At 46.2% G+C, this 14,648-nt stretch overlaps 1 protein-coding gene and 1 pseudogene across 1 annotated transcript in view; one reads left to right on the forward strand and one right to left on the reverse strand.

Annotated features, from left to right (window-relative positions):
- Positions 1-1,258: 1,258 nt before the first annotated feature.
- LOC129658803 (antigen WC1.1-like) lies at positions 1,259-11,678 on the forward strand (annotated as a pseudogene).
- Positions 11,679-14,024: 2,346 nt separating this feature from the next.
- Positions 14,025-14,648, reverse strand: part of LOC129659312 (antigen WC1.1-like) — an 89,868-nt gene continuing 89,244 nt past the window's right edge. Inside the window, exon 20 of the mRNA XM_055590900.1 lies at positions 14,025-14,143. Within this exon, the coding sequence (XP_055446875.1) occupies positions 14,025-14,143 (119 nt within the window). The remainder of the gene's footprint in view (positions 14,144-14,648) is intronic.

Here is a 14,648-nt window from a genome sequence, read left to right on the forward strand (position 1 = left end):
CTGATGGAGTATTACACAGATCCTCTGAATTATTTCAAAAACTGACATTTTCAATTCTAGAATTTTTGTTAAATTCTTTGTGATCATTTCTCTGCCAAAATTCTATCTTGTCATTTCATTCTTTGAACATTTCATCCATGGTGATTTAAACTTTTGTCGGGTTAAGTCCAGTAGTTGGGTATCCTATACATTTCTTTCAAATGCATTTTTACTTCATACATTTTTGTCAATTGTTTATCCTTTGTGACTGAGTATTTTTGATTGACAGACATTATAGGTGAAAAATTGTAGAACTCCTTCAGAAAGGATCTTATTTTATAGCTTCCTCCAGGCACCCAATTTAGGGTCGATCACCTTACTTGAAAGAGGGTGAAGAAAATAGAAACTGGGCATCCATTCCTTGGGAAAGGATCAGCTTTTAGTTCACATTCCTTTTACCATGCCCAGATCCTGGCTAACCTTCTCCCAGCCGGACCCTGAATAGTGCTTCATGTTCCCTGAGCTAGTGTGTCTGGCGAATCTCTGCTGAGCTTTTCAAAGTCTCAGCTCTTACCTCTGAATTGACAAAAGCCTCAGAGAAGTGACTCACTTCTGCCCTTTATTCTCTCTGAGAGCTTGGCTCCAAAAATTCTCACTGCTTAGGTAGCTCAACAACAATATCAAAAGTATTGATAATTTCTCGCTTTTGTAAATTTATTCTTAGTGCAGCACTTGGCTTAAAGCAGAAATTTTTGCATTGTCAGACACAGAACTCTCCATAGAGAAGGTGAACTCTAAAATTACCATAAGGTTACTGCTATGTTACAGCGTTTATCTCAGGCTCCACCACTTAGGTCATTATTTACCTTAATTCAACTTTCTGTTCTTTAACCCTCCCAATCCCCTGATCATTGCTGTTTCTGCAGGAAACCAGACCCAGGTGCTGCCCCAGTGCGATGACTCCGTGTCTGAACCAGCAGGCTCTGCAGCCTCAGAGGAGAGCACCCCCTACTGCTCAGGTGAGGGTCCCACAGGACAGAAGACCCTTCTCACCCCGCTGCCCCCTCGCCCCCCTCACCACCCGTCACCGCCCCATTGTTCCATTTTTCTCTCCTCAGACAGCAGACAGCTCCGCCTGGTGGACGGGGGCGGTCCCTGCGCCGGGAGAGTGGAGATCCTTGACCAGGGCTCCTGGGGCACCATCTGTGATGACGGCTGGGACCTGGACTATGCCCACGTGGTGTGCAGGCAGCTGGGCTGTGGAGAAGCCCTCAGCGCCATGAAGTCTGCTCACTTCGGGGCAGGATCAGGGCCCATCTGGCTGGACGACCTGAACTGCACAGGAAATGAGTCTCAAGTGTGGAGGTGCCCTTCCCAAGGCTGGGGGCAGCATGACTGCAGACACAAGCAGGACGCGGGGGTCATCTGCTCAGGTCTGCGCTGCCCACTGTCCACAGGCAGGGGGAGGGATGGGGCCCTGGAGGACGGGGTTCTGGGCCCTGAGGGAGAGATGCTGAAAGGACCAGAGAAGGAGGCTTCCTCCCATGGAGCCTGTCTTTCCAGCAGACGAGGTGCTTTCACTGCCTCCTGCATCAGCTGAGATTCTGGTCCTTTCTTCTCAGCCGTGTTTCCTGCCAGAGCTTTTTCTCACAGTTTCCACGTGAAAGCAGGACTCACTCTGCAGTTCCCTGTCGTAATACAGTCTAGAGATCCTGGTGATGTTGTAATGAAAGCATAGATTTATTCTGTTCAGTTCTGTTTGCTAGGAGTCTGACAATGGTCTCTGTGAGCCAACATGCTAGTGTCCACAGGGCTGCTTTCTTCCTGGATGCTCTGCAGCTTACTCTTTTCCCAGCCATTCCTGGTTTATATGTGGCCTCATTCCTTGGCTCAGGGCCCCCTTTCTTCTTCTTCTCCTTCTCTTTCTCCTCCTCCTCCTCCTCCTTCTTCTTTTTCTCCTTCTTCTTCTCCTTCTTCTTCTCCTTCTCCTCCTCCTCCTTCTCCTTCTTCTTCTCCTTCTCCTTCTTCTTCTCCTTCTTCTCCTCCTTCTCCTCCTTCTTTCCCTCATTCTCCTCCTCATTCTTCTCCTTCTTCTCCTCCTTCTTCTCTTTCTTCTTCTCCTTCTTCCTCCTCTTCTTCCTCTTCCTCTCCTTCTCCTTTTTCTTTCTTTCTTCCTCTCCTTCTCCTTTTTCTTTATTCTTCTTCTCCTCCTCCTCCTCCTTCTTCTTCTTCTTCCAACAGTGCCTATTCCAACTGTTCTTCCTCACTTACATTTCCCTCTAACTGGAGCTTTGCAAGGTGATCCATCTAAGGGTATTAGGGCTAAGGAGGTGATTAGGCTAGGCTCAGGTGATTAATACACATTGTTCCAGCTTAATCTCACCATCACAAGGTCCTTATTAATCACATCTGTGAAGCCCTTTTCTAAGTGTAAGGTAACATATCACAGGCTCCAGGATTGGGATGTGGGCATTTCTGAGGGTTCATTATACTGTCAACCACCTCACTGTGCACATCACATCCTTTCACACAGTCTTTAGAAGTTGTGTAAGGAAGCAGGATTCAGCTCACCTGCCCTGTAAGTGCTGGTTGGTCTTCCTCTGTTCATAACCACTACATCCTTGTGGTTGAAATAGAAAGATGGATCAGATCAGATCAATCACTCTGTCATGTCCGACTCTTTGCGACCTCATGAATCGCAGCACACCAGGCCTCCCTGTCCATCACCAACTCCCGGAGTTCACTGAGACTCACGACCATCGAGTCAGTGATGCCATCCAGCCATCTCATCCTCTGTCGTCCCCTTCTCCTCCTGCCCCCAATCCCTCCCAGCATCAGAGTCTTTTCCAATGAGTCAATTTTTCGCATGAGGTGGCCAAAGTACTGGAGTTTCAGCTTTAGCATCAGTCCTTCCAAAGAAATCCCAGGGCTGATCTCCTTCAGAATGGATTGGTTGGATCTCCTTGCAGTCCAAGGGACTCTCAAGAGTCTTCTCCAACACCACAGTTCAAAAGCATCAATTCTTTGGCGCTCAGCCTTCTTCACAGTCCAACTCTCACATCCATACATGACCACAAGAAAAACCATATCCTTGACTAGACGGACCTTTGTTGGCAAAGTAATGTCTCTGCTTTTGAATATGCTATCTAGGTCGGTCATAACTTTCCTTCCAAGGAGTAAGCGTCTTTTAATTTCATGGCTGCAATCACCATCTGCAGTGATTTTGGAGCCCCAAAATATAAAGTCTGACACTGTTTCCACTGTTTCCCCATATATTTCCCATGAAGTGATGGGACCAGATGCCATGATCTTCGTTTCCTGAATTTAGAGCTTGAAGCCAACTTTTTCACTCTCCACTTTCACTTTCATCAAGAGGCTTTTTAGTTCCTCTTCACTTTCTGCCATAAGGGTGGTGTCATCTGCATATCTGAGGTGATTGATATTTCTCCTGGCAATCTTGATTCCAGCTTGTGTTTCTTCCAGTCCGGTGTTTCTCATGATGTACACTATATATAAGTTAAATAAACAGGGTGACAATATACAGACTTGATGAACTCCTTTTCCTATTTGGAACCAGTCTGTTGTTCCATGTCCAGTTCTAACTGTTGCTTACTGACCTGCATACAAATTTCTCAAGAGGCAGATCAGGTGGTCTGGTATGCCCATCTCTTTCAGAATTTTCCACAGTTTATTGTGATCCACACAGTCAAAGGCTTTGGCATAGTCAATAAAGCAGAAATAGATGCTTTTCTGGAACTCTCTTGCTTTTTCCATGATCCAGCGGATGTTGGCAATTTGATCTCTGGTTCCTCTCCTTTTCTAAAACCAGTTTGAACACCAGGAAGTTCACGGTTCACATATTGCTGAAGCCTGGCTTGGAGAATTTTGAGCATTACTTTACTAGCGTGTGAGATGAGAGCAATTGTGCAGTAGTTTGAGCATTCTTTGGCATTGCCTTTCCTTGGGATTGGAATGAAAACTGACCTTTTCCAGTCCTGTGGCCACTGCTGAGCGTTCCAAATTTGCTGGCATATTGAGTGCAGCACTTGCACAGCATCATCTTTCAGGATTTGGAATAGCTCAACTGGAATTCCATCACCTCCACTAGCTTTGTTCGTAGTGATGCTTTCTAAGGCCCACTTGACTTCACATTCCAGGATGTCTGGCTCTAGGTCAGTGATCACACCATCGTGATTATCTGGGTCATGGAGATCTTTTTTGTACAGTTCTTCTGTGTATTCTTGCCATCTCTTCTTAGTATCTTCTGCTTCTGTTAGGTCCATACCATTTCTGTCTTTCATCGAGCCCATCTTTGCATGAAATGTTCCTTTGGTATCTCTGATTTTCTTGAAGAGATCCCTAGTCTTTCCCATTCTGTTGTTTTCCTCTATTTCTTTGCATTGATCGCTGAAGAAGGCTTTCTAATCTCTTCTTGCTATTCTTTGGAACTCTGCATTCAAATGTTTATATCTTTCCTTTTCTCCTTTGCTTTTCTCTTCTCTTCTTTTCACAGCTATTTTAAGGCCTCCCCAGACAGGCATTTTGCTTTTTTACATTTCTTTTCCAATGGGATGGTCTTGATCCCTGTCTCCTGTACAATGTCACGAACCTCATTCCATAGTTCATCAGGCACTCTATCTATCAGATCTAGGCCCTTAAATCTATTTTTCACTTCCACTGTATAATCATAAGGGATTTGATTTAGGTCATACCTAAATGATCTAGTGGTTTTCCCTACTTTTTCAATTTCAGTCTGAATTTGGCAATAAGGAGTTCATGGTCTGAGCCACAGTCAGCTCCTGGTCTTGTTTTTGCTGGCTGTATATAGCTTCTCCATCTTTGGCTGCAAAGAATATAATCAATCTGATTTCGGTGTTGACCATCTGGTGATGTCCATGTATAGAGTCTTCTCTTGTGTTATTGGAAGAGGGTGTTTGTTATGACCAGTGCATTTTCTTGGCAAAACTCTATTAGTCTTTGCCCTGCTTCATTCCGTATTCCAAGGCCAAATTTGCCTGTTACTCCAGGTGTTTCTAGACTTCCTACTTTTGCATTCCAGTCCCCTATAATGAAAAGGACATCTTTTTTGGGTGTTAGTCCTAAAAGGTCTTGTAGGTCTTCATAGAACCGTTCAACTTCAGCTTCTTCAGCATTACTGGTTGGGGCATAGACTTATATTAATGGACAAAGTCAGGTGAAAGTGAGGCAAAAGTCAGTCTTCTCATCCAGTGGACATCTCTGCTGGGTTGGGGATGTATGGTCACAATTTCTGGGGGAGAGGAAAACCCAGAGCTCTGAGTTGAATGCTCACTGTGTACCATCTCCTCCCTTTCAATCTTAAGAGTTCCTGGCCCTCAGGATGGTGAGCGAGGACCAGCAGTGTGCTGGGTGGCTGGAAGTTTTCTACAGTGGGACTTGGGGCAGTGTCTACCACAGCCCCATGGAAGATATCACCGTGTCCATCATCTGCAGACAGCTTGGCTGTGGGGAGAGTGGAATCCTCAACTCTTCTGTTGCTCTTAGGGAAGGTTCTAGACCCCAGTGGGTAGATGGAATCCAGTGTTGGAAAACTGACACCTCTCTCTAGCAGTGTCCTTCTGACTCTTGGAATTACACTTCATGTTCTCCAAAGGAGGAAGTCTATATCTCGTGTGCAGGTGACTTACTGTTTCTGTGTCTATCCCAACCCTGTAGGATGTCGTTAGTGCGGTTTTATATTTTGCAATCTAAGTGATGAATTTAGGTTGAATCTACAAAATGTGTGCTTGTATTTGTAGTGGAATGTGGAGACAAATATATAAACAGTTACAATTGTTTCAGCTAGTGGTCACATGCAGTGAATGCTTCAGTCCAATAGATAATGAGCCTGTATTTACCCTTGTCGTTTGGACTGAACCAAGGATGATAGATATTCATGTTTGGGGACAAGACTACCCCCAGCTGTCCCTGATCCAGCATTTCTCATCATTGCTTCTACAGGAGGGAGACACCAGAGCTGTCCAACTGCTGCCCCCTGCACAGGTACGTCAGCCCCGCCCCCTCCCCTGTGGCTCCCAGGGGCTCCTTCCTCCCACCAGGGCAGTCACAGGAGGGGCTGCTGCCTTTTCAGACAGAGAGAAGCTCCGGCTCAGGGGAGGAGACAGCAAGTGCTCAGGGCGGGTGGAGGTCTGGCACAGCGGCTCCTGGGGCACTGTGTGCGATGACTCCTGGAGCCTGGCAGAGGCCGAGGTGGTGTGTCAGCAGCTGGGCTGTGGCCAGGCCCTGGAAGCCATGTGGGCCGCAGGGTTTGGCCCTGGAAATGGGAACATCTGGCTGGACGAGGTGTGGTGCAGGGGCCAGGAGTCCTCCCTGTGGGACTGTGCTGCGGAGCCCTGGGGGCAGAGCGACTGCAAGCATGAGGAGGATGCTGGTGTGAGGTGCTCTGGTGAGTGAGGGGCTCGGGGTCTGCCCTGGGTGAGCTGGGGCAGCTCAAGGGCAGTGGGCTGGGCCGGGGGTTGTGGGGAGTTTGTATTCAGACAGTGTCCTGGTCCTGGGGCCCTGATCTATGATGCAGAAGCTGGGAGGAATGGACACTGATGTTGTGGAGACTGAAGGGTGATTTCAGGGCTCAGGAGAGAAAAATGGGCTGCCCTGCATCTGGTCAATCACCCTGCTCCCAACTCCTGTTTTTTCTCTGGGTGAAAAAATTGCATTGCCCTCCCCAACCACACCCTAGTAAGTGGCTCAGACAGTCAAGAATCTGCCTGCAATGCAGGAGACTGGGCTTGATGCCTCAGTCAGGAAGATCCCCTGGAGGAGGAAAGATGTCAACCCACTCTAGTATTCTTGCCTGGAGAATTCCATGGACAGGGGAACCTGGTGGGCTATAGTCCAGGGGGTCACAAAGAGTTGAACACGATTGAGTGACTAACACTTTCACTTTCACCTATTTCTGGCCAGTTTCCTTTCTCCAAACTCCTACTTTTTTTGGCTGTAAGAATTACATTGCCAGCCCCGCAACTTCCCCCAGTAAGTATAGTGCCAGGATTCCTGGGCAGGGTAGATAGATATTCAGAGTCTTGGGACCTGTTCTGTGGATTCTCTGACAATGAAAGAGAGGAAAGAGCTTGAGGAGCCCCTGACTGGTGGGGGTGAACCAGAGCATTATGTTGGGGAACTCTTCTGCCTTGGTTCCCTGGGTCAGAGGGTTCTCATGCCTAGGGGTCCAAGGGAGGCTGATTCCCATGTTGCAGAGTCTAAAGTTCTCCCACCTGCCCTTAAGTGTTTTTCCTAATCAGTGAGATGCGAATTCCAGGCCTGTTTGATCCCCAAGAAGGGATGAACTGGGTCCTCAGAGGCTGTCTTGGCAGGGCAGCTCCCTGATAACCCCTGGCTCTGCCTTGGGGTCACACTGGCCAGAGTGGAGTTGACTCATCTTAGGATGAGACCCAAGGGAGCCCAGTCACTGTCTAAGGCTGGAACACCATCGTCTGGAGCTCCCGGAAATGCTGGCTCAGGGATTTCTCTGTGCCCAGGACCTTCTCCATACCCTCTTGCCTTGTTCTCCTTAGGGACCAGAACAACCTCAAATCCTCTCCCTGGTGCCTTCTCCCTGCCTGAGGTCCTCTGCTTCATATTGGGAGCCCTTCTCTTCCTGGTTCTCGTCATCCTGGTGACTCAGCTGCTCAGATGGACAGCAGAGCGCAGAGATGGGCTGCAGGGGGAACTGGGGACCAGGGAGAGTGTGTGGAAGCAGGAGATGGAGCAGATGTGAGAGGAGGAACCTGGGCCAGGTCTCTGTTCTGAGTCTGCAGACTCCATGTGCTCTGTGCTGATCTCTAAAGGCTGAGTGTACACAGGTTCTTACGACTGGGATGTGAACTCTCATATGACGTGGCCTCTTCTGTGAGAGAAGAAAGAGTTGAGGCTGAGCTGTGGATTCAGGTCAGATGAGGAGAGAAGGTGCCAACACAATGCATGGGGTGGGAGACAATGCTGAGGTCCCAGCAGCCCATGTGAGCACTGGGGAGATGACAGGTGGGCTGGCTGGATCAGGGTATCTGGAGCAGCATCTCTGACCTGCTGGGGGATCTCTCAGCCTTATCCAGCTATGAAGATGCTCTTGCTGAAGCTGTGTATGAGGACCTAGATCACCTTGTGACACAGAAAGAGGATCTTCTGGGCAGCCCAGGTGGGTGTCTCTGCCTGCCCTCCTGGGACCTCTGGTTGTCACCACCCACTGGCTGTGCATGTCTTCTCAGTGTCTGCAGACCTCATGTATGCCCCAAGCTCACAGAGGAGGCTCTCCAAAGTGGCAGGATGGCCTCTCAGAGCCCCATGAGCCCTGAGCCTCCATCTATACTGCAGGAACCAGGCCTGTCTCAGCGTTTCTTCTGTCTTAACACATGTTCCGTGGGTGTCAGGAGGGTCATTTCTGTGTATTCTGTGACGTTTTTCTCCACTTTACGATTCCTGTCAGATGACTCAGTGAATAAAATGTCATGTTGCATGAGGGACAATGAAGACAACAATGACCACAGATCTGCTCCAGGTAATAGAGGTGGACCTGCTGAAACTGGATGTTGGGGAGGACAGTTTCCCTCATAGAGATGAGATGCAAGGGAAACAGTACTCCTTTGATGGACCAGAGGGATCCCTTGTGTCCAGATAGGGTCTGTTCTCCCCCTTCTCTAGCTGTTCTGCAATGTCTCATGCTGGGGCTGGGCTCTCTGTGTCCTTAGTCACTCTCATTTGGTCACAACAGGCACATATTTAAAAGAAAACATTATCTGGAAACATCTCTAAAATCATTGTGGTTGGTGACTGCAGCCATGAAATTAAGACACTTGCTTCTTGGAAGAAAAGCTCTAACAAACCTAGACAGTGTATTAAAAAGCAAAGACATCACTTTGCTGACAAGGTCCATATAGTCAAGGCTATGGTTTTTCCAGTAATCATGTACAGTTGTGAGAGCTGTACCATAAAGAAGGTAGAGCACTGAAGAATTGATGCTTTTGAACTGTGGTGCTGGAGAAGACTCTTGAGAGTCCCTTGGACAGTAAGAAGATCAAATCAGTCAATATTAAAGGGAATCAACACTGAATAGACATTGGAAGAACTGATGCTGAAGCTGAAGCTTCAATACTTTGTCCACCTGATGGGAACAGCTGACTCATTAGAAAAGACCCTGATGCTGTCAAAGATTGAGGGCAGAAGGTGAAGAGGGTGATGGAGAATGAGATGGTTGGATGGTGTCACCGATTCAATGGACATGAACTTGGGAAAACTCTGACAGATGGTGAGGGACAGGGAAGCCTGTCATTTTGCAGTCCTTGGAGTTGCAAAGAGTCAGACATGACTTGGCGACTGAACAACAACAACAACAACAACATCTGGAAAACATAATTCGTCAAAATTTTATAGTAATGCTCATTGGTATACGAGTTGCTTTGAGATATGTAATTTTAATCAGGAAATGTTGTTGTTGTTGTTGTTGAGTTGCTCAGTCATGTCTGACTCTTTGTGGCCCCATGGACTGCAGCACGCCAGGTTTCCCTGTCCATCATCAGCTCCTGGAGCTTGCTTGAACTCATGTCCATTGAGTCGGTGATCCTATCTAACTATCTCATCCTCTGTCATCCTCTTGTTCTCCTGCCGTCAATCTTTCCCAGCATTAGGGTTTTTTCTAATGAGACAGTTCTTCACATCAGGTGGCCAAAACATTGGAGCTTCAGCTTCATCATCAGTCCTTCCAGTGACTATTCAGGATTGATTTCCTTTAGGATTGACAGTTTTGATCTCCCTGCAGTCCAAGGGACTCTCAAGAGTCTTCTTCAACACCACAGTTCAAAAGAATCAATTCTTTGATGTTCAGCCTTCTTTATGGTCCAACTCTCACATCCATACATGACTACTGGAAAAACCATAGCTTTGATTATATAGACCTTTGTTAGCAAAGGAAGTATTGATATTTATAAAATCATTTGTTTGGTTTATGGGCACACCAGCATGAAATACAACCTTAGAAAAAATTCTGTTGCAACAAGGAGTGATTGGTACCTTTGTTTAGTGGCTCAGAAACTCTGGGTCAGAAGGGATCTTAGGTATTTCCCAGACCAACCCACTTCCTGTGGTTTCATCTGACCCCTGTTCTGCCCTTGGAAGCCCCAGATCAGAGGACTGATGCCCCTGGTGAGGATTATGATGATGCTGAAGAGGTACCATTGCCTGGGGCTCCTTCTGCCTCTCAGGGGAATGAGGAGGAAGTGCCCCCAGAGAAGGTGGATATGACGAGGTCCTCTCAGACAGGTGAGTGGAGTTAGCTGATCTCCTGCAATCTTTGGTCTCTATCCTGGAAATGGTGAATTTGTGCTGCCCAGTGTCCACCCCTCCTAGATATTCCAATTTTGGATGACCTCAAATAGTTGATAGCATCATTTTTTATCTTATTCCTTTCTTTAATGCTGTCAGACTCCTGGGGAGAGGAGGAAGCACTCTAGTATTTGTAACTGTGTCTGCATGACTTTATCCTTCATGTGCCTGCATTAAGACTTGTAGATTACTTGAGCATATTTACCTAATACAAAAATAGAATAACTGAATAACCTTTTGTGCTGTCTCATATGTGAAATGCAGTTAGAGATTTTAAAGACTATGTTAGTATTGGAATTTGTAAAGCATTTTTATACTTTAAAATGCACTCTGACCATAGGTCAACCAAAATATGTATAAAGTGGATGGTATATATGGTCCTAAAAAACAAAAGCATGATGGTGGATTATGGACTCAGAATTTGTGGGCAGGTTCATGTTAATCTGCTCCACACATTTCAGTGGCCAAGGAAATACACTCATTCTCCATGAAGGGTATTTCTCCATCTGAGGTTCATGTGTTTCCTGGGGGAGGGCAACTGCAGAAGGATCCCGTGGTTACTTTTTGTGGGCTTTGGGGAACACAAGTCAAGACCACCAAGAGCAGAGTTGGATGGTCAGTGAGGAGCTGAGATTTCTCCAGATGTGATCTTCTACCTCCCACTCCTTGTTGATTCAGACCTGTTAATTATGAAAAAAGAAAATTTTATACCCCTTCTAGAGATTCTTCCCCTCTTGGGCATCTCCTTGCTGATTGTGTAGCCAGGGAACGTATCTCCTTTAATCCAGGATTTCCCATTTAAGTTGAGACCTCAGATGGGCTGAATCCTTTTTTGGGGGTGGGGTAGGAAGGGGCAGTGCTGCAAGACTTGCAGGTCTTAGTGCCTGAAACAGAAATTGTACCTGGGGCACAGAAGTGAAAGCACCAAGTCCTGACCACTGGACCACTAGCCAGTTCCTGGGCCGGATCCTGAGAAGACAGCCCTGATCCATCCTCACTGAAATAAACATGAAATAGCCTGAGCCTCCCTGAGTGCACCTGGATCCCAGGGATGCTTTGTCATCACCACTTACTTGACTCACTTCCACCACAGGGCTCTGTCCAGTCCCTTTGTTTCAGTTCTAATCTAACTTTCGTTCCTACTTCAGGTTCTTCTCTGAATATCTCTAGAGAGGCGGCTGATCCTAGGGAAGAAGAGAGCCCCTGGTTGCTCCAGGGGGAGGAAGCGGACACTGGGTACGATGGTGTTGAACTAAGTGCCCTGGAAACATCCATAGTTACTTTCCCATGATGTATTAGGTATGAGGTGTTGTCTCAGATATTCTAATTGCCCATATTTCAATAGAGTAGTGCTGATGTTCTATAATTGTATTATATGGAAATTGCTCATAATGAAATATTCTTAATAAAGTAATCTTGGCAAGATTCATTCCAAATGCTCTTAGAGGATTGGTACTCAATCACAATTTCCTTCTAAGGAAGTACCAGATGAGTGAACTGACTTGTCTCACCTCCCCCAAATGCTAATTAAGGCATGACTTCATTCAGGCTCAGAAATGCCCCAGGTCACTCTTCCTTAGACAGCAGATTCTAAACTTTGTCCACACTCACACCTTCATTCTTAGCAAGGTGAACCTGTGTGGTGGGTGGAAATCCTGAACCTTCCTATATGCTCTTCCCCTTTCCCGAGATGTCACACCATCTGTTTTTATTCAGTTATCGGGCACCAGAAGGGGTGTGAGTTTCAAAGTAAGAAATTGGCTGGTGGAAGAGAATGCATACAGCTTTCCTTACCCTGCCTAAATTCTCAAGGCCAATTAAAAATCTCACTCTATATAACTACCTCTTCCTTTTTGTCTCCCATTCCCTAGGTTAGTTTTTTCCGTTTTTTCCTCAAGTGCATATAGACTCTTTATTTCTCTTCTCCCATGTTTAATTGGTTATCAAATCCTTTTAAATCCAGTCTTGCCTCTCCATCACTTCCTACTACTTCTTCAGGATGTTGTCATTTCTTGTCTGTCCAATTATCTAGCATTTAAAGTGAATTACATCAGCTCGTATCTCTCTCCAAGTTGATGAAGGGCAAATTGGTGCTAACTCACAACCTGTATCCAGGTGGGACAAAGTGAAAGTGTTAGTCACTCAGTGGTGTCCAACTCTTTGCCACCCTGTGGACTGTAGCCTGCCAGGCTTCTCTGTCCATGAGATTCTCCAGGCAAGAATACTGGAGTGGGTTACCATTCCCTTTTTCAGGGGATCTTCCCCACCCAGGGATCGAACCCAGGTCTCCTGCCCAGCAGGCAGATTCTTTACCATCCGACCCACCACTGAGGGGCATCAGGTGGGATAAAGGGGCAAGAAATTGGAGAACAAGACAGAGGGGATCTAGAAGAAGGGATATAGACAGAAAGATCAGGAATTTGGGGCTATTTGAGTTTTATTGATGTCAATGGAGGCGTCTGATACGACTAAACTCTTAGAGGAAGAATTTCAGGCCAATAGGCTTCTCTGAAAACATGTTGTTTAAAGAGTCCTTTAATCTGGTAACTGTTGAAAATGTAAATGTGATCCTGCTGTGACTCTTCAGGGTAGAGAGAGCTGTCTTGTAGGGGTGACCAGGTAAACAATACATTTCCACAATACCCCTGACTCCTGTCCCATTTCATTGTGGACATGTGGAGAAGCTGCTGAACTAATACAAGACCTGAGAGTGCTGGCCTGAGTATGATTTGTGGCCAACCTGTTATTTAGTTGATGGCTCTGGATGATGTCCAGGGCTCCAACCTACACTCATGCTTGTAATCTCTGTAATTTTTTTTCTGTGCTGGGGTTTAGAGATTCCTAGGGCTTCTCCAAGTGCAGCTCACATGGCCATTTGCCATTGGGAAGTGATGAAATAAGTGACAGAGTAAAGTGTACCCGTCAAGAATGTTATATTTTATTCCTGATTCACGGTATCCATGACGCCAAAATAGCTGGTTACTATAATTCTGGGTGATAAAAATCATATAAAATTATGGGAAAGGAGAGGAGGACAAGATTTCCCACCTAGACTTGGGAGAGTCTCAGGATGAGCCTATTATGGATTGAGTGCTCAAAACCAGCCAGGAGTTGGTGAATAGACATTTGGACTGTTTAGATCAGGAAGATGAGGGCAATCATTCCAAGTTATCCATGTGGCCTGTGAAGGGGCCTTTTGTGAGGGGTGGTTTGGGAGGGTTTATTGTTCCAGGGTCTGTCACAAAAACTAGAAAACTTCTCTGCAGAGTATTAATTATGACAAGGCAGCCAGAATGTCATGTGGGGGAAAGTATTTATAGGAAATTCTTTCCTATCAGTAGTGCACTTAGCATGTTAAGCTTGGAGGCCTGTCCTATGTTATTTGGGAAGACCCAGTGAAAGTCTCTAGGATTTTTCTGAAACCTCACAGGCACTTACCACTCATAAATACTTTAGTCTGGCAGAATGGAGTAAGTTACAAAGACATGAAAATGTCAGGGATTATGTTTCATGGCAACTTTCATTGTAAAACCCTATGTTGCAGGTAATGATATGAATTCTACAGAGGAAAAAAAAATGCCTTTAATCATAGTTCCATGTAAAAACAATAATTATGAAGAAGACAGGATTCTCATTCATTTGACAAAAAATATTACAGAGATGTATTTCAAGAATTTCTTGCTTCAAACATGGCACTACATGGTGCTAAGCTCCACATCATCATATCCAGGCTCTTCTTGTCTCAGGACCAATGAGGACTCCTTCTCTTCCACCCCAGAGTCGACAGTTTCTCTCAGAGACTTCAGAGACATGCCTGAAACAGTAAGGAGAGTCTGGTTTTAGTGGTGACAGAATGACAAGACACAACCTTTGATGGAAGGATAGTTAAAGGGGCCACAAAGTATCTGAGGTGAGCGGGAGCACCCAGCATTGTCTAAAAGTCTAGATTGAGCTACTTCATACTGACTCAGCTACTCCATGCAACATCTTGTCTGGACCTTGGAAGTTGGAAAGAAGATGGACCAATAATGGCCAGGAGTGGAAAAGAGATGCGCATGCCTCTTCTACACCCAGTGGGTCTGATTTCTCAAGAAGTGGAGACAGGAGATGACCTCTGTAGAGTGCCTCAGATGCCCTCTTCTGAGCACCTCAGCAACAGAACCAGCCTGACCTACAAGCTCCATGAGAACACTCTGGGTCCTCTGTCAGATGTGAGAAATGGGCAACTCAACCAAATTTCACAACCTCCTGCTCCCCAGGGACCACATCCCCACATATAAGCAGAAAGCCTTGTCCTTGGGAATGAGGGTCTTCATCTG

Source organism: Bubalus kerabau, chromosome 1 (assembly GCF_029407905.1).
Source record: "Bubalus kerabau isolate K-KA32 ecotype Philippines breed swamp buffalo chromosome 1, PCC_UOA_SB_1v2, whole genome shotgun sequence".
NCBI classification, from domain to species: domain Eukaryota; kingdom Metazoa; phylum Chordata; class Mammalia; order Artiodactyla; family Bovidae; genus Bubalus; species Bubalus kerabau.